Source organism: Hyperolius riggenbachi, chromosome 4, assembly GCF_040937935.1.
Source record: "Hyperolius riggenbachi isolate aHypRig1 chromosome 4, aHypRig1.pri, whole genome shotgun sequence".
Classification (NCBI taxonomy): domain Eukaryota; kingdom Metazoa; phylum Chordata; class Amphibia; order Anura; family Hyperoliidae; genus Hyperolius; species Hyperolius riggenbachi.
The window spans coordinates 400892775-400916162 of record NC_090649.1 but is presented as its reverse complement, the minus strand read 5'-3'; the positions used below and the strand labels follow the sequence as shown (position 1 = coordinate 400916162).

At 43.3% G+C, this 23388-nt stretch overlaps 1 protein-coding gene across 2 annotated transcripts in view; it reads left to right on the top strand.

Annotated features, from left to right (window-relative positions):
• BUB1 (BUB1 mitotic checkpoint serine/threonine kinase) overlaps positions 1-22686 on the top strand; it is a 59151-nt gene extending 36465 nt beyond the window's left edge. For both annotated transcript variants that reach the window (XM_068232278.1, XM_068232276.1), the window contains exons 16-25: positions 2857-3037; positions 5318-5414; positions 5493-5746; positions 7704-7850; positions 8728-8840; positions 8930-9091; positions 10885-11042; positions 18962-19139; positions 22131-22237; positions 22347-22686. In XM_068232278.1, coding sequence (XP_068088379.1) covers positions 2857-3037; positions 5318-5414; positions 5493-5746; positions 7704-7850; positions 8728-8840; positions 8930-9091; positions 10885-11042; positions 18962-19139; positions 22131-22237; positions 22347-22542 — 1593 coding nt within the window. In that variant the 3' untranslated portion in view covers positions 22543-22686. The remainder of the gene's footprint in view (positions 1-2856; positions 3038-5317; positions 5415-5492; positions 5747-7703; positions 7851-8727; positions 8841-8929; positions 9092-10884; positions 11043-18961; positions 19140-22130; positions 22238-22346) is intronic.
• Positions 22687-23388: the final 702 nt, after the last annotated feature.

Genomic DNA, 23388 nt, shown 5'->3' with positions numbered 1-23388 from the left:
CTAGTCCATGGTGACAGCCTGCTGTGTGCATGGTTCGAGTTCAGGATGTGCACTGCTTGGGGGAAGGAAGAGTTCCTGTGTCTGGAGGTTTTGGTGGAAATAGCTCTGTACTGGTGGTCAGAGCGCATGCGGTTGAAGAAGCGACTGCCAGGATGGTGGGGGTCTTGCGTGATCCTGGTAGCCCTTGTCCTCAGCCTGGATGCGTGCAGGAGGTCCAGTGGTGGCAGGGGTGTACCAATGATTCTTTCAGCGGCATTGATTACTCTCTGTAGTCTGTACTTGTCACTTGTTGTGGCGACTCCATACCAGACGATGATAGAGGAGCACAGGATAGACTGTAGAAGCTTGACAACAGCTCCCGCGGCATGCCAAACTTCCTTAGTTGTCTTAGGAAGAACAGCCGTTGCTGTGCCTTCTTCTGGCATTTAGTGGTGTTTTCACTCCATCTCAAGTCATTGGTGATGGTAGTGCCCAAGAACCAAACACTTGATACTCTGCTGACCTCGGAGCCATCGATGAAGACTGGGTCAAGTGGAGGGGGGGCGCTTCCTGAAGTCCACGACCACCTCGACAGTCTTTGCAACATTTAGGACGAGCATGTTGTCCTTACTCCAGTTGCAGATTCGCTCGATCTCGCTACGGTAGGTGCGTTCATCCCCTCTACTGATGAGGCCAAGTATGGTGGTGTCATCTGCAAATTTAATGACCTTAACACAGTCAGCAGCTGAGGTACATCGGTTAGTATATAGGGAGAACAGTATCGGAGACAGTACACACCCTTGCGGGGCGCCAGTGTTTGTGGTCCTCACTCGGGAAAGGCAGCTGCCAAGTTTGACTTGTTGCGTCCGATTCGTGATGAAGTCTTGATCCAAGCGCAGAGTGTGTGATCGAGCCCAAGTTGCCATAAGTTGTAATGCAGAATGTCCGGGCAGATTGTGTTAAAGGCAGAGCTGAAGTCTAGGAAGAGGATCCTAGCGTAGGAGTTGGGTTTGTCCAGATGTTCCATGATGAATGCCAGACTGATGTTGATGGCATCCTCAATGGACCTGTTTGCTCTATAAGCGAATTGAAGTGGGTCAAGGTGGGCGACGGAGTCTTTCAGATGACTGAGATCCAGTTTTTCGAAGATCTTCATGACAGTTGGGGTGAGGGCAACGGGTCTGTAGTTGTTGAGGTCCGTGACACCTGTTTTTTTGGGTACCGGTATGATGGTGGACCTTTTGAGGCAGGAAGGTGCTTTGCCACTCGACAGGTATTTCTGAAATATGGCAGACAGAACAGGGGCTAGCTGGCTAGCGCATGTTCTCAGGCACATAGATGACACGCCGTCTGGGCCAGGAGCTGTCCTGGGATTCAGTTTCTGGAGGTGCCTGAGAACGTCGGACACTCGGACTTCTACCGGTGATGGGGGAACCCTGTCAGCGCTGGGAGAAGTGGTTGAGGGGGGTGCCCTGGGGGTGGCTCCGTGGTCTCCTGTGTGGAAGGGTTGGTTCTCGATCCTGCAGTAGAATTCGTTGAGTTTTTCCACTAGTGCGAGGCTCGGAGGTGCATGTTGAGGAGGGGGTTTGAAGTTGGTTGCTGCTCTAAGACCTTGCCAGACTTCCCGAGCGTTATTGAATCGAAGGCTGAGGCCCAGCTTGTTGGAGTAGTCCTTTTTTGCAGCGTTGAGTTTACGTTTAAGGGTGTACCTGGCTGCCTTGAACTCCTCTGGTGTGCCTGACTTGTGCGCTGCCTCCTTGATTTTCCGGAGCCGGCGTAGCTGGCCGTTAAACCAAGGCTTATTCTTGGGGTAAACCCTGAAGGTCTTTGTGGGGATGCACAGCTCCTCACAGAACCTAATGTAGGATATGACGTTCTCTGTCCATTCCTCCAGGCAGGGTGCCTCGAGGGCCTCCCAGTCGGTGCAATCAAAGCAGGCCTGTAGCTGCAGCTTAGCTTCCACCGTCCATTTACTTGCAGTCCTGAGGACTGGTTTGGATTATTCGAGGTGGGCTGGGCTGTATAGGCAGACCCAGCCTCTGTGTGTAGATAGCATTGTCAGAACCCCACCTCGGGTTCTCTTTAAATATACTTGTAATATTGTTTTAGCTGCGTCTTTCCTGGGCAAGTATGTTTTTCTCCCTCCCTGTACAGGATGTTGTAACCTCACTTTCACATGCACTTCAGAGAGGAACTTATATCCTGTTTCGCAGGAGTTCATATAAATTCAATTTGGGATGAATCTTGGGTAATAATCCCCATTAATATTGATTTGGAATACATGGACAGCCTAGCCTTATATCAATAGGCTTTTTATCATCTTTTCTGAGGTTTTCTTGGGTAAGGATACCTGTAATTGCTGGTAAACCTGATGCCTTAGCCATAGACCATGAACAAGCGTGCAGCAGATCAGGTGTTTTTGACATTGTCAGATCTGACAAGATCAGCTGCAGCTTTGTTTCTGGTGTTATTCAGACACTTCTGCAGCCAAATAGATCGGCAGGGCTGCCAGGCAACTGTTATTGTTTAAAAGAACAAATATGGCAGCTGCCAGGGACCTGCACAGTATTAGGCAGACCGTTTACTTGTACTGGCTGATTAGTGTATATAAGTTAATTTGCCTTTGCCTTATCCAAATGCTCTATACCTCTTTAAAGTCCTTTTTCTTGTGATTTTTGTTTCCTTTTCATATAACATTGATTCATACACATCTAGAAACACCATGTAGAATCTGATTTAATGATAAATTTAGTACAAATCATTTGTAGCACTAAAAGGGCATGTATGTTTTCTTTCTTGTGTCATGTTCCGCATTTTATATTAAGATCGGGCACAGTTTTTAAACTCATAAATGTAACATTTCCCATCCTTTCCTAGGATGAGGTAAAGGCTGCAGAGTCCCTGGTAGATGACTGTACCGTGTGGGCTGGACGATGTAACAAGACATTGGCTCCCAGTCCAAACAGCACTGGAGACTTTGCACTGGCTGCCCGACTTGCTTCTACCCCTGCCAGCAGCAAGCTGCCTGAGCCAACCTGGCAGGTCCTTGAGGATAAAGGTAGGAGTGAAGCCTGCATCTTCCATACGCCATTTAACAAAGTGTTTATTTTTTTTATTTTTTTATTTTTTTATTTTTTATGCTTGTGTTTAACCACTTGAGGACCAGGGGTTTATACCCCCCCTAGTGGCCAGACCATCTTTTACAATTCCGCACTTCACAACTGTAACAGTTTATTGCTGGGTCATACAACTTAGCACCCATAAATTTTACCCACTTTTCTTCTCACCAATAGAGCTTTCTTCTGGTGGTATGGGATTGCTGTATCTTTTTTTAATTATTAATAAAAAGCTACATTTTTGCAAGAAATTTTTATTTCCTTCCCCCCCCCCCCCCCTCCCCCTTAATTAGCCCTAGACTAAGATACATACACTACACTGCACACAGACATATGCCTATGGTAGGGATTAGATTGTGAGCCCCTGCGAGGGACAGTTGAGTGACAGGATTACTCTGTACAGCGCTGTAGGAGCGCAGCGCTATATAACCAATTTAGGTAATTTAGCAAATTACGTTTAACAGCCTTCCAGCGCCGATTGCTGGTGTCCCCTGCTTGCAGTGACAGAAGAGTGCGCGAGCTCAGCCAAATCTTGCTCCTCGCAGGATGACGCCATATGGCATCGCTGAGAGCTAATCTGCGTTAGGCGGTCGCAGAGAGGTTAAAGTGTACCTGAGGTGACTCTATAAGATAAACATGTGTATGTACAGTGCAAAACATTAATAACAAGGCTGTCTTTCTTTTATTTTGCTGCCTGAAAGAGTTAATTTTCAGGCATGCAAGGGACAGCTTCTGTCTTACCAGTTCCTTGTCGGGGATATAGTAAACCTCATTGATAAGCACATCATAAGCATACAGCCATACACGGTTTCCTGGCAGAATACAGCTTCTGAGGGCAGAAGAGGAGAGATAAAGGTCAATAACTTTAACTCTGAGACACTTAATTGGCTTCCATCGAGCAGAGACAGCTGATCTGCAGCCACTGGTAACCCCAAAATTGCACATCGCCGGACAGAGCATCTTCTCCTGTCCCTATCTCCTTCCCCACTGGTCAGTCCCCCACTTAGTATGAAGAGTATACACAACTGAGCATTCAGGAGAGAGGTGGCTGTAGCTACCACTTCTGGGTTCCCAGTCACCATATTCCTGTGTTGTTGAACCTGTGTCCCAAATACAGTATCAAGATCCCCATTCTGCAGTTGAAGCCTCCAGCCTCCCTCTTCAAGGGCCTAAGCCCACTGCTGCGTGTATTCAGCGCTTCCTTAGATAGCGGCTAGATCACTGCTGGGAGACTGATGGTGGAGCTCTGTCATTCTATCGGGGGATGCCCCGCAATCTCCGCCCCTAGCCATTCACGCCAATTGGCGTGGAGTGGTCCTGGGGCTGCTCACGCCAATCGGCATGGAGCACTCGCTAAGAGGTTAACATGCATAAAACGTATGCGTTTTTAAGCATTTTTGTAATGCGTTTGTGTTTAAATGTGTTTAAGCGCATTTCAAAAATGCTTGAAACGCATGTGTGTTTTTGCATTTTTATAAATACATTGCATTGCTTAAAAGGAAATGAATATGACAGCCCTCACCTATCTTTCACTTCAGGTTTCCTTTAACTTGGGCTTGACACTTCATAAAATAATTAGTGGTTCTCATTGGTGTCTATGACATGACTTGCTATGAGAGAGTACAGTGGAACCTTGTTTTGCAGGCATAATTCGATCCGGAAACCTGCTTATCCTTCAAAGCACTCCTATATCAAAGCGAATTTCCCCATAAGGATTAATGGAAACTCTGATGATTTGTTCCACAATCCAAAAATGTTACAGAAAATTATTTAATACAAAGTACTGTACTAAGTAACCACATAAACAAGACTTTCACTATAACAGAATCACTGCCATCTGGTTTCTTTCTTTTTTTTGAGTGGCTTTAGTAAGCAACTTCTGCAATAACGGTTGCATTTGCAATCTTTTGAGGATTTCACAGAAATGTGACAATTTACCATCCCTACACTAGATTAAGTACAATTGAGTAAAGCCCTGCATTGTCAAAGGGAGAAGGATCGCTCAGTTGTGATGACCTGACGCACCTTTTGCTGGTATATCAAGTCAGAATTTCACATTTTTTGCTTGTAATGCAAAGAGCTCTCAAACAAAGTTACACTCAAACCAAGATTTTACTGTACTTGGGAAAGGAGTAGAAAAAAAATGTGGTTGGAACATTTAAAAACTGAGCTCCATGGCGATTGCTGCTGGTCACTGCTACAGCCTATGCTCTTATTTTTAGAAAATGCAATGACTGTGGATACAGACAGTGCTTTCCATACGGGTTTGGACAATTCTGAAGATAAAACACTGCAACCATCAAAACTACGAAAACTCAGGTACCGCCTTTCAGATTTTGTTTTTCCTATTCTTTTAACTTTCCTACAATGAATCTATATAATTGTACTTTTTATTAGCCCAATTCAGGAGCAAAGCCCAGAGCATTCTAAATTGGCAGCCAGCGATCCTTCAGTTCCATCTTGCAGTATATTGCCTGCCAAGCCTGTAGACGTGGTCATGGATGAAGTGGAGAATGCCGGGACACGCCTGGCAGCATGTAAACTTTCTGATACGTTACAGGCCACTGTGCTGAGTATTGAGGACCCGTGGGGCGTGACAACACAACCATTCAGCTTAGGTGATGAGAAAGAGCCAGAAATTGAGACTCCAGGTGTGTATAGAGCAGGGGTCAGTAACCTTTTTGGCTGAGAGCCATATACGCCTCATATTTTAAAATATAATTCCTTGAGAGCCATACAATATGTTTCAAACTGGGACAGTAGGGCTCACGTCCCTGTTGCCATGGTGATGTGTATACAGTTGATCCACCGGGCAGTGAAAGTGTCAGACACGTCTTCAGCTTCTCTTGGGTTTCAGCAACATCAGCAATTTCCCCCGAGAGCCAGACAGGACAAATACCGACTAAAAGCTTGTACAATTAGATAGCTGACTTGGGAGTTGATTCACTTTGTAGGACGAGATCCCCGCACTTTGGCCCAATAGCCTGCCTGTCAAGTGACAGGCAAGTTATTGGGCCAATCAAAGTGCGGGGATCTTGCCCTACAAAGTCACTGGACCTGACAGGGTCCAGAGTGGGATAATTGGAGCAGCTGTTAGTTTTGGAAGGAGTGCGAGTACGTTAGTAGTGCATGCTACAGCAGTAATGTGCCTACTTTGAAAATTTGATTTGTGCTGCCACACTAAGCTGCGCTGCTTGAGCAGTGTAGCTTAGTGAATCAACCCCGACTGATTTCTCTGTGAGCCAGATGTAGCCATCAAAAGAGCCACATCTGGCTCCCGAGCCATAGGTTCCCTACCCCTGGTATAGAGGCAACTCATAGTTTGGGCATTGTCATCTCAGAGGAAGATTATCGCTTTCTGCACAGTGAACTGATCATAATGTTAGCATAAATTTTATATAAATATGTACCATTCCTGCATGCTCTGAATATCACATACATGCATGTGCATTACAGTAAATTTAAAGAGGATCTGTAACGTCAAAAGATCCCCTGGGGGGTACTCACCTCGGGTGGGGGAAGCCTCCGGATCCTAATGAGGCTTCCCACGCCGTCCTCCGTCCCTCAGGGGTCGCGCTGCAGCCCTCCGAGAAAGATGACGTCAATATTTACCTTCCTGGCTCCTGCGCAGGCGCTCTGACGGCTGTCGGCTCCGAAGTAGGCGGAAATACCCGATCGCCGTCGAGTCTGCTCTACTGCGCAGGCGCAAGTTTCCGGCGCCTGCGCAGTAGAGCGGACCCGACTGAGATCGGGTATTTCCGTGTAGTTCGGAGCCGAGAGCAGCCACAGCGCCCCCGCTGGAGCCTGCAAAGGTAAATATTGAACTGACAGTCGGGTCTGTCGCCGGCTGTTCGGAGGGCTGCAGCGAGACCCCCGTGGGACAGAGGACGGCGTGGAAAGCCTCATTAGGATCCGGAGGCTTCCCCCACCCGAGGTGAGTACCCCCCAGGGGATCTTTTTGATGTTAGAGTCTCTTTAAGTGCCTTATTTTCTGAAGTGGAACACATGATTATGTGACTTCAGGCTGCTGAGTTCTCAATTTTTTCCTCCTCCCTGTTGGCCGGGTGAACTACATGTATAATAACTAATCCTTATTTATTATAAGTATGGTTCACCCTGGCCAATTGAATGTAAATAAATCCGTGTTGATTCATTATTATGCTTGTGCGTATAATAAAGGCTCTAGATAAAAGGTGCCAGATATAAATATTGAAGTTATTGTTTAGTAAAATGAGCACCAGGATACACTGCGTGGTACCTAACCTTAACCCTGACCACCCACTGCCCCATTCCCCTGTTGGTGCCTAACTTTAACCCAACCTGGTGGTACCTACATCTACCATTAGAGAATGAAGTGTCAAATAATAAAGTAACACAGGTTCTATAATCTAAGTCTTTAAAAAAAAAAAGTCTAGCAGAGTTTGTAAATTGTTTTTGTAATAGAAATCATTTGATTGTTTTTAGCATGGCATCGCCAAAGCATTGGGGTGATGCTCTCTGCATTGCTGACATTACACAATGACTGCTTACACAGTACAGCTATATGTCCACTCCTAGTTCACGTTCTGTAACATGATCATATCCAACATGGCTGCTTTTCTTTTTCAGAGCAAGTAATAATTAAAAATGCCTGGGATGACGACTTGATTGCTCACCTTCTATCTGAACTGCCAACGCCACTTAATGCCCTCAGCAATTACCACGAATGGCCAGCAAATGTTCCTCCTTTCAGAATTAAAGCAGAGATCCGCCTGGGTAAGACAAGCTTGAAGCTAGCTAAAGCTCTACCATCTACATGCAATACTTAGCCATCTCCACTCTGAGTGGCATTGGGGCACAATGTTTATTTAAAGGGGGCTGTAACATCCAAGAATAGTACCCTAAAAATGTCAACCCACCTTTTTTCCCCTCTAAAATTGGTCCCTATACACACACGTCCTCCATTTGTTTTTTCCTTTTGCCTAGTTTGGTCCCTTTGCCAAACTTTCAGTAACTGCGCAGTTCCAGCAGGATTGTGGGAAGTTTTTTTCTTTTTCTTAGCTAAAGTATTATAAATGATAGAGAGAGATCCTATGACCAGAGAAAGGGAATTGAATCCTACCTAAACCTTTAGAGTTTACACAGTGATGGTACACACCATGCAATTTCAGGCAGTTATTTCCTATAGTTCTGATCTGATTTCTGATAATTTTTCTGATCGATTTTGTATAGAAGTGATTGGAAAATGGATCAGAAAAACGATCGGAAATCACTCAGACCTACTGGAAATAATTGATTAGACCAGTTTATATGATGGGAAATTGCAATGTATGTACCAGGTATAAGCCTGTTGTCTAGGTGGTGATTGCTGTGTGAGGGACAGTAAGCTGTGGCAGTAGGGAAGGAAAAATGAACACTGAGCTGGGTTGGAAAAAAGAAAAGGGCAGAAGTTATGTCAATTTTGGCATCACAGAATAATCGTAAAGATGGAAGCAGCAGAAATATTTTTTTGTCATATCACATTTCTCAATCTGACAGTAAACACTAAAACAGGGTAGATAGGCTAATTAAGTAAGTAATTTCTCATTGAACGATGATAAAAGGATTTATTTTATTCAGTTAATATGGAGTTTCGTGCCATCTTCTGTTTTAGGTTCTCAGACTTTTTGTGTTGAACAGTTGCTTGGACAAGGTGCCTTTGCACAGGTTTATCAGGCCTACATAACTGGAACCGGTGCCCATCAGAATCTTAAATTTATTCTGAAGGTAACATTATTATTATTTTTTTTCTTGGAACAGTATCAATAGTAACTAACCCATGTGCTGCCATCATGCTAAATTTTCTCTTGCCTCAGGTTCAGAAGCCAGCAAAACCTTGGGAGTTCTACATTGGCACACAGATTTCTCAGCGGATTAGTCCAGAGCTGAAACACCTCTACATTGGCTTCCAGTCAGCCCATATCTTCCGGAATGGAAGTGTGCTAGTTGGGGATCTCTACAGCTTTGGTTCACTCCTGGTGAGAGCGAAATTGTGGCCTTTATTTACTAATAATTCCTTGTTTTATTTCATTGATGCTGTATTTCCTGCTGCCAGCAGAAACCAATGTTATCTATGACTCCTGGTTTACCTTGTTGAGCCAGTGTTACTATGTAGGTGGGCATAAAAAAATGTCCATTGTTCAACTGCCCATTTTTTAAATGCATATGACAATACATTTGCATAAAGGATTTATGCACCTTATCTTGTGCATTGCATGTCTGTAGTTTTTGCAGTAAATATATTCAAGAGGTAGTAATGCAAGGATCAGTAAATAATTCAAACAGCAGCTAATTTGAAAATGGGAGTAGCACCCTCTCCCATAAAGATAAACCATACTGTATATTGTAATAATCAAAAAAGTACTAAGTGCATTTAAAACACTACTATGTAACAATCTATTAAAATAAAACTTTTATTTTAATTGTTACATGGTGTTTTAAATGCACTTAGGGCTTGTTCACACTATGAGCGTTTGCGTATTTTTTTTAAACGCTAGCAATTTCGAAATCGCCCTAAAAGTGTTTGTGCAATGATTCCCTGTGAGAGTGTTGCTTTCAAAAGCGCTTCCTGTACCATTTTCTAAACGCTCTGGCTCAATCGAAGATTTAAGGAAATCACAAAGCGCTTGAAAAATCACTCTGTAAAGCGATTTCCCCAGTGCTTCTATTAACCATTTCAGCCCGCGGGGATTTTTCACCTTATGCATCAGAACAATTTTCACCTTATGCATCAGAACAATTTTCACCTCCCATTCATTCGCTAATAACTTTATCACTACTTATCACAATTTATTGATCTATATCTTTTTTCCGCCATTAATTGGGCTTTCTTTGGGTGGTACATTTTGCTAAGAATTTTTTTTCTTTTTTATAAATGCATTTTAACAGGATTAATAAGAACAAAATGGAAAAAATTCATTATTTCTCAGTTTTCGGCCATTATAGCTTTAAAATAATCCACGCTACCATAATTAAAACCTATGTATTTTATTTGCCAGTTTGTCCTATCACAATGTATGGCGCCAATATTTTATTTGGAAATAAAGTAATATTCGTTTACCGAGTGTTCCAAAGTCTGTAAAAATCTCCCAGAGTGCACTGGGAAAATAATTCTGCATAATAAACAGCCTAGGCTGTGACATCGCTGGGAGGGCAGGATTGCATACTAATATACAGCAATCCAGTATATAGCATAGATATAGGAATTGTTTCTGATGCTGAAACCAGGATAATTAGCATAAAAAAGGGTGTCCTGAATTATTTACTACATTCCATGTCACTAGAGTTCCATTTTAAAACAGCTGGCTGCTGGCACCTCTAGCTCTATTTCCTGGTAAGATGACCATGCATATTGGAGACCCCACTATTCAAACTCCTACACCATGCCATCATCAAGGTGGGTCAGTTGGTCTGCTCTGGGCTGGTTAGGAAACTCCCACTCCCCTGGCAACACAGAGAATGAGGAATATGGAAGGAGTCGGCAGCCAGGTATTTTACATTCCATTTTTTGCAAAAACTACAGATGTGCAGTGCATAAAACGTATACACTGCTAATTATTGCAGATGTATTATCTGCATTAAAAATGTCAGGCTGATGTAGTATGTTGCATTCATGTTCATAATTCCTTATTGTATTCACAGTGTGTAGCATGTATGATTAACTATGGTAGGGCTTTCTAAAATTCTTGAGAGGTTAACAAAGTTAATAAAAAAAAAACTTGGTTGCTGGTCCTATACATTCTGCTAATACAGGTGTTTTTTTTTCTTTCAGAATGCTATTAATTTGTATAAAAAGCTGTCGGAGAAGGTGATGCCTGTACCTCTGGTCATGTATTTTGCCATCAACATCTTGTACATGGTGGAGCAACTCCATAACATTGGAATTATACACGGGGATATAAAGCCTGATAACTTCACTTTGGGTGAAAAGTAAGTCCGATGGTTGCAGCATCAGATCTGATTAGGTAGACACAAAACAGCTGGAAAAAAGTACAATAAACCTCTTCATACAAACTAGACGTACCTGTATTTTTCAGACCATAAGACACACCGGACCACAAGACGCACCTAGGTTTAGAGGACTAAAACCAGGAAACAATCTATATACTAAACCTGGTGCATCCATGGTGCAGGGGCTTCTTGCGGAGCTTCTTCTCTGTAATGCCTCCCCAGTTACAGTAATAATGCCTCAGTTACATTAATAGCCTCCCAGTTACAGTAATCTGCCCCACCCCAGTTACAGTAATACCCCATTACATTAATAGCCCCATCACAGTAATCTTCCCCCACCTCAGTTACAGTAAGACCCCCATTACATTAGCCCCCCATTACAGTAATCTTTCCCTATCCCAGTTACAGTAAGACTCCATTACATGAATAGCCCCCAGTTACAGTAATTTGCCCCACCCCAGTTACAGTAACTCCCCTATTACATTAATAGCCCCTCCAGTTACAGTAACACCCCTATTACATGAATAGCCCCCTCCAGTTACAGTAATACCCCATTACATTAATATCCCTCCTCCACAGCAATCTGCCCCACCCCAGTTACAGTAAGACCCCATTACATGAATATCCCCCCTCCACAGTATTCTACCCCACCCCATTTACAGTAAGACCCCATTACATTAATAGCCCCCCCATTCACAGTAATCTGTCCCCACCCCAGTTAAAGTAAGTACTGTAATTTCAGGGCTCGCATAACCAATTCGTCTTCTGGGGAGTCATGTGGATCTGGTAACCTCCTCCTGTACTGATACAAGCCTGCCAGGGATACAAGCACCTCTGATGCCATCACTCAGCACCCATCACCCCTCAAGTCTTCGATCACCTCCGATGCCGTGATCAGCGCGATGAGGAGAGCGTCATGTCAGCCACATCGGGAATAAGAGTGTCTCCCAATGTCACTCAGATGCAGTGTGCGGTAGCCTGTCCTAGCCAGCATGGTAGCGGCTCTATGTTCAATCACGGACGCCCCCCCCGCTCAATCTTGAAAAAGGTCCCGGTCTTTAACCCTTGCCAGGGGAGCGGCTCTGCTTAGCCAATCACGGCCGCCGCCTGTACTGCTTTGTGATTGGCTCCAATGGTCTTGAGGAAGGAGCATTGGAGCCAATCACAAAGCAGTACAGGTGACGGCCGTGATTGGCTAAGTAGAGCCGCTTCCACTCCCATGGCGAGGGTGAAAGATCGGGACCCTTTTCAAGATTGAGCTGCTGCCATGCTGGCTGGGGCAGGCTGCATCTGAATGACATTGGGAGACACTCTTATTCCTAATGTGGCTGACATGACGTTCTCCTCCTCGCACTGATCACGGCATTGGAGGTGATCAGAGACTTGAGGGGTGATGGGTGTCCAGTGGCAGCAGACCACTGCAGAGTGCATTTAGTACATTTCTGGGAGACACCTGGGACATATGTGGCTGGTCTGAATTTTAGTAGTCGGACCATATGACGCGCACGGACTTTCCCCCCACTTTTGGGGGAGAAAAAGTGCGTCTTATGGTCCGAAAAGTACGGTATATGGGAATCCAGTTTGTGCCTGTGTGCGGCAAATAGGAGATACATGCATGTCCTGTCATCCCAGAGGGAGTGAGAACAGGGGGATTGGTGAAGGGGAACAAGTGTTCCCCCAAACCAATTTAGTGCCAAAAAATGAACATGCCTCTAATCATGAGGCATGTTCATTCCTCAAAGTGAAAGTAAAAACCATAGTTACAATTTTTTTTAATACTTCCTGGTAACTTCTAGGAGTGTGTTTAACTCCATCTAGTGGCCAAAAAGTATAATTAAAGTAAAAAAATAAAGTATTATTAGTCTTAAAGAAAACCAAAGACTAAGCACCCTCATGTATTTTATTACATTTATCAGTGAGAACATGACAATAAACACCTACCCTGCTTTTAGTTTTATTCTTCTCAGTCTAATCTATCTGTTATCAACTGTGATAAGAATCCACCGACTGATTCAGTCGAGGTTTGACCTGGAATCATTATAGCTGAGTCACTCTTCTGTGGAGTCTTTTCAAGCCCAAGCCTGCCCCCTCCTGGCTCAGATTTCATACTCAGAGCTGTTGACATGGGAGGGGCTGCTGCTGCCGAGAAAGAAGCTCTGACATAGACAAGTGTATCTGTGTGCACTGTGCAGCCAGTCTCTACTGTATGCAGTTTCATTTCTATGAGAGACACTTCCTACAGGCAGCCACACAGCATTCCAGAATAATAGTTGAAAGCAGACAGATGAAAGGCTGCAGCAGCCTTGCTTGTCTATAGTCTCATAGAGGCTAGACAGCACATCCAGAACACCTCATAACCTGGAAGCAGAAGAGATATGAGCCGGCGGCCATATTGGATATTTCCTGGAGCAATAATGGATAAAAAACAATCAAAAAGGCACACCAGAGTGGCGAAATTATCAGGTAGAGCATTTATTCTTTACAAGCCATCAACTGATATGTTTAGTTTGTGTGAACCGTTCATCTCTGGTTCCCTTTAACACCACACACAAACACTTTCCAAACAAACACTTCCAAAAAAAAAAATATTCTTAGTTTGAACTTTTTTTTAACCACTTGAGGACCGTGGGCTTTACCCCCCTTAAGGACTGGCCACTTTTTTTCCATTCAGACCACTGCAGCTTTCACGGTTTATTGCTCGCTCATACAACCTACCACCTAAATGAATTTTGGCTCCTTTTCTTGTCACTAATAAAGCTTTCTTTTGGTGCTATTTGATTGCTCCTGCGATTTTTACTTTTTATTATATTCATCAAAAAAGACATGAATTTTGGCAAAAAATGATTTTTTTAACTTTCTGTGCTGACATTTTTCAAATAAAGTAAAATTTCTGTATACATGCTGCGCAAAAAATGTGGACAAACATGTTTTTGATTAAAAAAAAAAAAACATTCAGTGTATATTTATTGGTTTGGGTAAAAGTTATAGCGTTTACAAACTATGGTGCAAAAAGTGAATTTTCCCATTTTCAAGCATCTATGACTTTTCTGACCACCTGACATGTTTCATGAGGGGCTAGAATTCCAGGATAGTATAAATACCCCCCAAATGACCCCATTTTGGAAAGAAGACATCCCAAAGTATTCACCGAGAGGCATAGTGAGTTCATAGAAGATATTTTTTGTCACAAGTAAGCGGAAAATGACACTTTGTGACAAAAAAAAAAGTTTCCATTTCTTCTAACTTGCGACAAAAAAAAAATGAAATCTGCCACGGACTCACTATGCCCCTCTCTGAATACCTTGAAGTGACTACTTTCCAAAATGGGGTCATTTGTGGGGTGTGTTTACTGTCCTCACATTTTGGGGGGTGCTAATTTGTAAGCACCCCTGTAAAGCCTAAAGGTGCTCATTGGACTTTGGGCCCCTTAGCGCAGTTAGGCTGTAAAAAAGTGCCACACATGTGGTATTGCTGTACTCGGTAGAAGTAGTATAATGTGTTTTGGGGTGTATTTTTACACATACCGATGCTGGGTTAGAAATATCTCTGTAAATGACAATTTTTTAATATTTTTTTTACACACAATTGTCCATATACAGAGATCTTTCTCCCACCCAGCATGGGTATGTGTAAAAATACACCCCAAAACACATTATACTACTTCTCCTGAGTACGGTGATACCACATGTGTGGCAATTTTTTGCACCCTAACTGCGCTAAGGGGCCCAAAGTCCAATGAGTACCTTTAGGATTTCACAGGTCATTTTGAGAAATTTCGTTTCAAGACTACTCCTAACGGTTTAGGGCCCCTAAAATGCCAGGACAGTATAGGAACCCCACAAATGACCCCATTTTAGAAAGAAGACACCCCAAGGTATTCCGTTAGTAGTACGGTGAGTTCATAGAAGATTTTATTTTTTGTCACAAGTTAGCGGAAAATGACACTTTGTGAAAAAAAACAATAAAAATCAATTTCCGCTAACTTGTGACAAAAAATAAAATCTTTTATGAACTCACCGTACTACTAACAGAATACCTTGCGGTGTCTTCTTTCTAAAATGGAGTCATTTGTGGGGTTCCTATACTGTCCTGGCATTTTAGGGGCCCTAAACCGTGAGGAGTAGTCTTGAAACAAAAATGACCAGTGAAATCCTAAAGGTACTCATTGGACTTTGGGCCCCTTAGCGCAGTTAGGCTGCAAAAAAGTGCCACACGTGGTATTGCCGTACTCAGGAGAAATAGTATAATGTGTTTTGCGGTGTATTTTTAAACATACCCATGCTGGGTGGGAGAAATATCTCTGTAAATGACAATTGTTTGATTTTTTTTTTTTACACACAATTGTCCATTTACAGAGAGATTTCTCCCACCCAGCATGGGTATGTGTAAAAATACACCCCAAAACACATTATACTACTTCTCCTGAGTACGGCGATACCACGTGTGACACTTTTTGCAGCCTAGGTGCGCTAAGGGGCCCAACGTCCTAATCACAGGTCATTTTGAGGCATTAGCTTTCTAGACTACTCCTCACGGTTTAGGGCCCCTAAAATGCCAGGGCAGTATAGGAACCCCACAAGTGACCCCATTTTAGAAAGAAGACACCCCAAGGTATTCCGTTAGGTGTATGGCGAGTTCATAGAAGATTTTATTTTTTGTCACAAGTTAGTGAAAAATGACACTTTGTGAAAAAAAAACAAAAATCAATTTCCGCTAACTTTTGACAAAAAATAAAATCTTCTATGAACTCGTCATACACCTAACAGAATACATTGGTGTGTCTTTTTTCTAAAATGGGGTCAGTTTGTGGGGTTCCTATACCGCCCTGGCATTTTATGGGACCAAAACCGTGAGTAGTCTGGAAACCAAATGTCTCAAAATGACTGTTCAGGGGTATGAGCATCTGCAAATTTTGATGACAGGTGGTCTATGAGGGGGCGAATTTTGTGGAACCGGTCATATGCAGGGTGGCCTTTTAGATGACAGGTTGTATTAGGCCTGATCTGATGGATAGGAGTGCTAGAGGGGTGACAGGAGGTGATTGATGGGTGTCTCAGGGGGTGGTTAGAGGGGAAAATAGATGCAATCAATGCACTGGGGAGGTGATCGGAAGGGGGTCTGAGGGTTTGGCCGAGTGATCAGGAGCCCACACGGGGCAAATTAGGGCCTGATCTGATGGGTAGGTGTGCTAGGGGGTGACAGGAGGTGATTGATGGGTGTCTCAAGGTGTGATTAGAGGGGGGAATAGATGCAAGCAATGCACTGGCGCGGTGATCAGGGCTGGGGCCTGAGGGCATTCTGAGGGTGTGGGCGGGTGATTGAGTGCCCTAGGGGCAGATAGAGGTCTAATCTGATAGGTAGCAATGACAGGGGGTGATTGATGGGTAATTAGTGGGTGTTTAGGGTAGAGAACAGATATAAACATTGCACTTGGGAGGTGATCTGACGTCGGATCTGCGGGCGAACTATTGGTGTGGGTGGGTGATCAGATTGCCCGCAAGGGGCAGGTTAGGGGCTGATTGGCAGTGACAGGGGGTGATGGGTGGCAGTGCCAGGGGGTGATTGATGGGTGGCAGTGACAGGGGGTGATTGATGGGTGATTGACAGGTGATCAGTGGGTTATTACAGGGAAGCACAGATGTAAATATTGCACTGGCGAATTGATAAGGGGGGTCTGAGGGCAATCTGAGCGTGTAGGCGGGTGTTTGGGTGCCCGCAAGGGGCAGATTAGGGTCTGATCTGATGGGTAACAGTGACAGGTGGTGATAGGGGGTGATTGATGGGTGTTTAGGGTAGATAACAGATGTAAACACTGCACTTGGGAGGTGATCTGACGTCGGATCTGCGGGCAATCTATTAGTGTGGGTGGGTGATCAGATTGCCCGCAAGGGGCAGGTTAGGGGCTGATTGATGGGTGGCAGTGCCAGGGGGTGATTGATGGGTGGCAGTGCCAGGGGGTGAGTGATGGGTGATTGACAGGTGATCAGTGGGTTATTACAGGGAAGCACAGATGTAAATATTGCACTGGCGAATTGATAAGGGGGGTCTGAGGGCAATCTGAGCATGTAGGCGGGTGATTGGGTGCCCGCAAGGGGCAGATTAGGGTCTGATCTGATAGGTAACAGTGACAGGGGGTGATTGATGGGTAATTAGTGGGTGTTTAGGGTAGATAACAGATGTAAACACTGCACTTGGGAGGTGATCTGACGTCGGATCTGCGGGCGATCTATTGGTGTGGGTGATCAGATTGCCCGCAAGGGGCAGGTTAGGGGCTGATTGATGGGTGGCAGTGACGGGGCGATTGATGGGTGATTGACAGGTGATCAGGGGGATAGATGCATACAGTACACGGGGGGGGGGGGTCTGGGGAGAATCTGAGGGGTGGGGGGGTGATCAGGAGGGGGCAGGGGGGGGATAAAAAAAATAGCGTTTACAGATAGTGACAGGGAGTGATTGATGGGTGATTAGGGGGGTGATTGGGTGCAAACAGGGGTCTGGGGGGTGGGCAGGGGGGCTCTGAGGGGTGCTGTGGGCGACCTGGGGCAGGGGGGGGGGAGAAATCAGTGTGCTTGGGTGTGACATAGGGTGGCTGCAGCCTGCCCTGGTGGTCCCTCGGACATTGGGACCACCAGGGCAGGAGGCAGCCTGTATAATACACTTTGTAAACATTACAAAGTGTATTATACACTTTGTATGCGGCGATCGCGGGGTTAACATCCCGCCGGCGCTTCCGTATGGCCGGCGGGATGTTGCGGCGGGTGAACGGTGACAGGCGCCTCTGTGGGTGAGCTGGTCCTTGCGGGCTCCACTTCCCGGCCGCCCCTGTGCGTTAGGCGGTCGGGAAGTGGTTAATATATATGCATAGACTGTATATTACTGATATTTTAGCAACTATGGACTTGTAATTAATGATGGGTACAAAAAACACGAGCAAAATGCACCTTTATTTCCAAATATACTGTCGCCATACATTGTACTAGGGACATAATTTAATGTTGTAATAACCAGGAAGAATGTGCAAATAAAATGGGACACAGGAAAATGGCTCTTGGTGGTAAGTGTAAACTAGCCTGTGGCACAGAGTAGTTAAAGGAAATACCGTATATATTCTCTCTCTTATTGGTAATATTGGTGTTCTGAGTCAGGTGGTGTAGTTTGCTAAGGTGTATTTAATGTAGATAGATATTGTTTATATTGTATGTATGGGTCTGTGGAAAGAGCACTGACATGGGCCCATTTATAGCTGAGGGCTTATGTCCGGGTTGCCTCTACACTATGGCACTGATGATTAGCACTCTGATAATGCATAATAGTAATGCTCACTGAAATGTTTGTTCTGTTTTATAAGGTACTCTCTTATAAAAGAATATTTGCATATTGAAAGTCAAATAAATCGCTCCAGCATGTAAGAGTCACAGCATTAAAGCTGTAGCAAGAGGGATATGGAGGCTGCCATATTTATATCCATTTAAGCAATACCAGACTTCTGGCTATACTGCCGATCTGCCTCTAATACTTTTAGCCAATAGCCCATGAACAAGCATGCTGCAGATCAGGTGTTTCTGACATTTTTGTCAGATCTTGCAAGATTAGCTGCATGCTTGTTTCTGGTGTGATTCAGACACTACTGCTGCCAAATATATCAGGGCTGCCAGGAAACTGGTATTAGTTTAAAAGGAAATGGATATGGCAGCTTCCATATCACTCTCACTTCAGTTGTCCTTTAATTATGTTTAAAGTGGCCTTCAGTGAGCCCCAGAAGGGTCCGTGTTCTGGTTCTAGAACAGGATAGATATGTAGCAGACGTTTAAAAATTATGCAGAAAATATTTAACAGGCAATGACATATTTTTGTTATAAATAGTGCATAATGCTTGTTTCTTTACTTTGTTTTTAAAGCTTAATGAATAATGATTCGTGTGTGCTGGATCTGGTCTCACATGGGCTGGCTCTGATTGATTTGGGGCAAAGCATTGATATGACCCTATTGCCCAAAGGAGCTGCATTCACATCCAAGTGTGAGACATCGGGGTTCCAGTGTGTGGAGATGCTCACCAATAAACCCTGGAGCTATCAGGTAAGCAGTGAGCTTCTGTGATGTATACGTGAAACTGATCAGATATTGAACACCTAGAAAGCCTCCTGTATGCAATCCTATGGTTATGTTTGTGAAAATGTAAAGAATGAGGCTTGCAGACCCCTTAATATAGTCTTTAAAGCAGCAGAGACAGCCATACTATCACAGGCAAAAACACATATATATAGATAACTACTTTTGCTACTTACTGTACATAACAGATATATTGTACTGTCCACGTGTTGATTTCAGTGGATTTTATTTAGTAAATAAAGAGAATTTTGTTCCTGCCATTTGCCATCTTGATTCCCTGTAGCTGAAGCCAATCCTGGGTGATGACAAGCTTCCATGGCAATGGCAAAAATAGTGCCAGGCTGACTGAGATGAGATTTATTACAGCAGCAACATTTCTGAGTAGATTGGAGTGCTTGCAATGCAGGGTAAAGTTGCAGGCTGCATATTAAACAGAGCAGCGGGTAAATGGAATTTGATTTTGTGGCTGACAATCCCCCTTTAACCACTTGAGGACCATAGGCTTACACTGTTCAGTTGGTGGCACTGATTGCTGCTGCAATGTTTTTTTTTTTTGTTTTTTTTTTTATAAAATTCTTATTTTTTGTTAAAATTTTCTATTTTCCTTCTCACCCTCCCTCCCCCCTGAGAGCCAATTAGCATGATCGGCTCTCATAGGCATCAGCCTATGAGAGGCGATCATCTTCAGAGCCACTGAGGAGACAACTCGGTGACAGAGCTGTCTCCGTACAGCACTGCAGGAGATCGCAGCGCTGTACACGTAAATAACGGCTGTTTTCAGCTGTTACACAGCCTGTCAGCCGTAATCGCTCCGTGTCACAGCAGGGAACGATCGCGCATGTGCACGCGTTCCCTGCAAATCTCCGACCACCGCTTTTGATGACTTTCGGCGTTAGGAGGTCCTGGGGCTGCCACCTTCCCGATGCCTATTGGCGTTAGACAGTCGGGAAGGGGTTAAAGCATGATTGTCAGCCACAAAATCAAATTGAATTTAAACACTGCAATATATTCGTAATGCTGCCAGGAATCTCACCCTGCAATGCAAGCTCTCCAGTCTATCCAAAACTGTCTCTGCTGTAGTTATCTTTTCTCAGTCACCCAGCTTCTATTCTATGCCATCGCTGAGGAGAATGCTTGTCATTCCCCCCCCCCCCCTCCCCACATTCCTGCTTCTCATTGATTGGTCTGAGCACTCTTCAGTGTGACAGGTTGAGGTTGCAACGTGATCCTGTGCTCACATGTGTTTACAAACAATCCAGAGATGACACAGCAAATTGGAGGAGAAAGGGAACAAAAACTTAAGGGATGGAATGACATCAGGATGTAGCTTCACACTATGGGAAAAAGACATGGCCCCTGCCCAGGAACAGAATTCTCCTAATTTACTATATATAATTCACTGAAATCAAAACATGGACAGGTACAATACATCTGTTTTTGTAAGTAGATCAAGTATTTATGTACTTGTATATGTGTTGTTTTTTTTTCCCTGGCATAGTATGGCTGATCCTCCTGTTTTAATATCCAGTTGGCCTCAACAGTCTATCACCACTGTACAATACTAGCCACAATGCTTCCGGTTGTTGCCTCCTACACCAACTGCCTATTGGACACAGGATTACATTTCCCATGATACCTAGAGTTGTCTGGTTGCCACTAATACCCAAACAGATACTCTGGATGCTATTGCACTTTAGTTCTACTGAACATTATCTGACAAAGGAAGTAATTTGTAGTAGCTGATAACTTTTGTCATGCTAAAACGTGGTCATATTTATGTATGGATATTTATTTATGCAACTTCTGGAGGAAAATACCAAAGCTAAGGCAATTAAAGCTCCAACAAGATCTTAATTTAACAATACATATATTTAACGTGTACAATGTATTACATTAGATTATCTATATATTGTATTATCTAATGTAACCCAGAGTTCTTTCACTTTTCTACATTGTCATCTTGATGGCTTTGGCTTTTACGTTGGTGACGGTGGTAAAATCTACCTTGAGTGCTGTATCAGTTTGCTGCTTATCAACTTGCTGCTAAAAGTCTACTTGTATTCTTGTACAAATATGAGATTTTACGGCTACATTAGTGCAGTATTCCTGATTTCATATCCCTCAACCTAATAAATATTCATAATAAGAAATCAGTGTCTTGCTAACTCATGATCATAGCGGGATAAGAAAGGATGCTCTTAAATCGGAAACTTTATTGTCCAATATTCCCATTTGTTTCAGCAGATTAGCTGAACATCAAGGGACAAACTACTAGTTTAAAAAAAATTTAAAAAAAGTACCTGAAGGGGTTAACCTCCCCAGCATTGATTATTTCCAGATTTAGGGTCTAAAAGCCATGCCATTTTTTCATAAGCTTTTAGACCCTAAAAACAAGAAGAAAAACATACCTCAGAGGGGTCTGCAGCAGCTCCTGCATGAAACTCACTCAGGCACGGGTTTACTACTCTGTTCTGTGGCTTTCTGTCCCGAGCCTGACTCTGGATTACCACTAAGGTGGTTAATAGATTTTATTTCACTCTGCTGTGTAGGCTTATCGTGTATCCATGCCACAGTAAGCTCACAGTTCTTTGATCACTAGCTTCTGGAGGTACAGTAAAGCAGGTAGTGTCTACAAGTTTCACTGAGTATAAGCAGAACAGAGCTCATTCAAAAAGCTTTTTTAAGTGATTTGAATAGACTGTATACCTATGGTTGGGGGGGGAGGGACTATTGATATTTACCCAGGTGGTATTACTTTGGAACAAAGGCAGGAAGGATACCTATATGGATAATTAACAGAAATAAATTTAAATAAATTGTATCCATTTGTTTAGGTGTGTAAACCTTCAATGCATTCTTTTGATCATTTGCTTTGATATGCAGCAGTTTGTGTGTGTATGCACGATAGATATAGTAGTGAAGAAAAATCTAACATTTCTAGGGCTTTTCTGTTTGCAGACAGACTATTTTGGCATAGCTGGAACAGTGTACTGCATGCTGTTTGGCAACTACATGAAGGTCCGTGAGCAAGGTGGAGAATGGAAGACAGAGGGAAATTTTAGACGGTTAGTTTGTACTGCTGCCACAGTATGCATGCATGAGTTTTATGTTTCAATTATCCACTTGGCATGTTTTGTGACAAATTCAATTTTTTTGTTTGTTTTTTTCATTTAGAATAATAAGTGGAGATCTGTGGATGAACTTTTTCCAAACATTATTGAATGTCCCCGATTGTCACTCCCCTTCTCCTCTCCGAGCTTTGCGCGAAATGCTCACGTCCACGTTCCAGATGTTGTTTGCAAACAAGATAAAACCCCTGCGCAACAGGCTCATGATCTTGCTTATAGAAAACAAGCCTTCCAGGAAATAAGATTTCAGATGCCCTTTATGAGGATACTTTATTTTTGGAACTTGAAACATATGGTTCAAATATTGACTTTAAGTTGGAACTTTGGACTTTTCAGTGTTGAGAAAACTTACCGTAACAATTTAAAAAATAAATGAAAAAACGATATTATGGAGACACATCACTGGGAGCTGCACTGAAAGCTAACCCTTATTTTACTAATTTGTAGAAACTTTATTTTAGTGGTACATTTTTAGAAGGTGCTTCTGCATTTTGCTATGTAAATACCTTTTTACCCATTATGATTTTGCAAGATTTGCTTTGTAAATACCTTTTTCACTTTTGCTTGTGTGGCTGCCATACATGTACAATAGTTTGATTTCATTCATAACACAAGACTTAGAATATTTTGTCAAGACAACGTAGGCCACACGCTGCCATCATTATAATAACGTCTACTATGTCTTTACACGGTAACCAAATCAATTTTCTCTGCTCAATTCATCTTTGTGAGATGGACTTTTCAGCTGTAAATATATTAAGTTTTACTTTTCAGTACAGTGATGCTTTATGATGTATATAATTATCTCTTAAGCTGTTGAGAAATAAAAAAGTTAACAGAATTGGCCCCTTGAATTGTAAGACACATTTTTGAGTAGACCGCTATGAGAGTTGCATTTCATCTGGTTTATGAAGGGTCTTCCAGGGTGAAGATCATTAGTTTTTCTACAAAACAGAGGCACTAAACCAGGGCTGTGGAGTGGGTACAAAAATCATTACCCTCTGACTACTCCGTTTATGAAACCACTGACTCCAGGTACCGAAAATTGCTCCGACTCCTTGACTCCAACTCTGTGGCCCTTGCAGGGC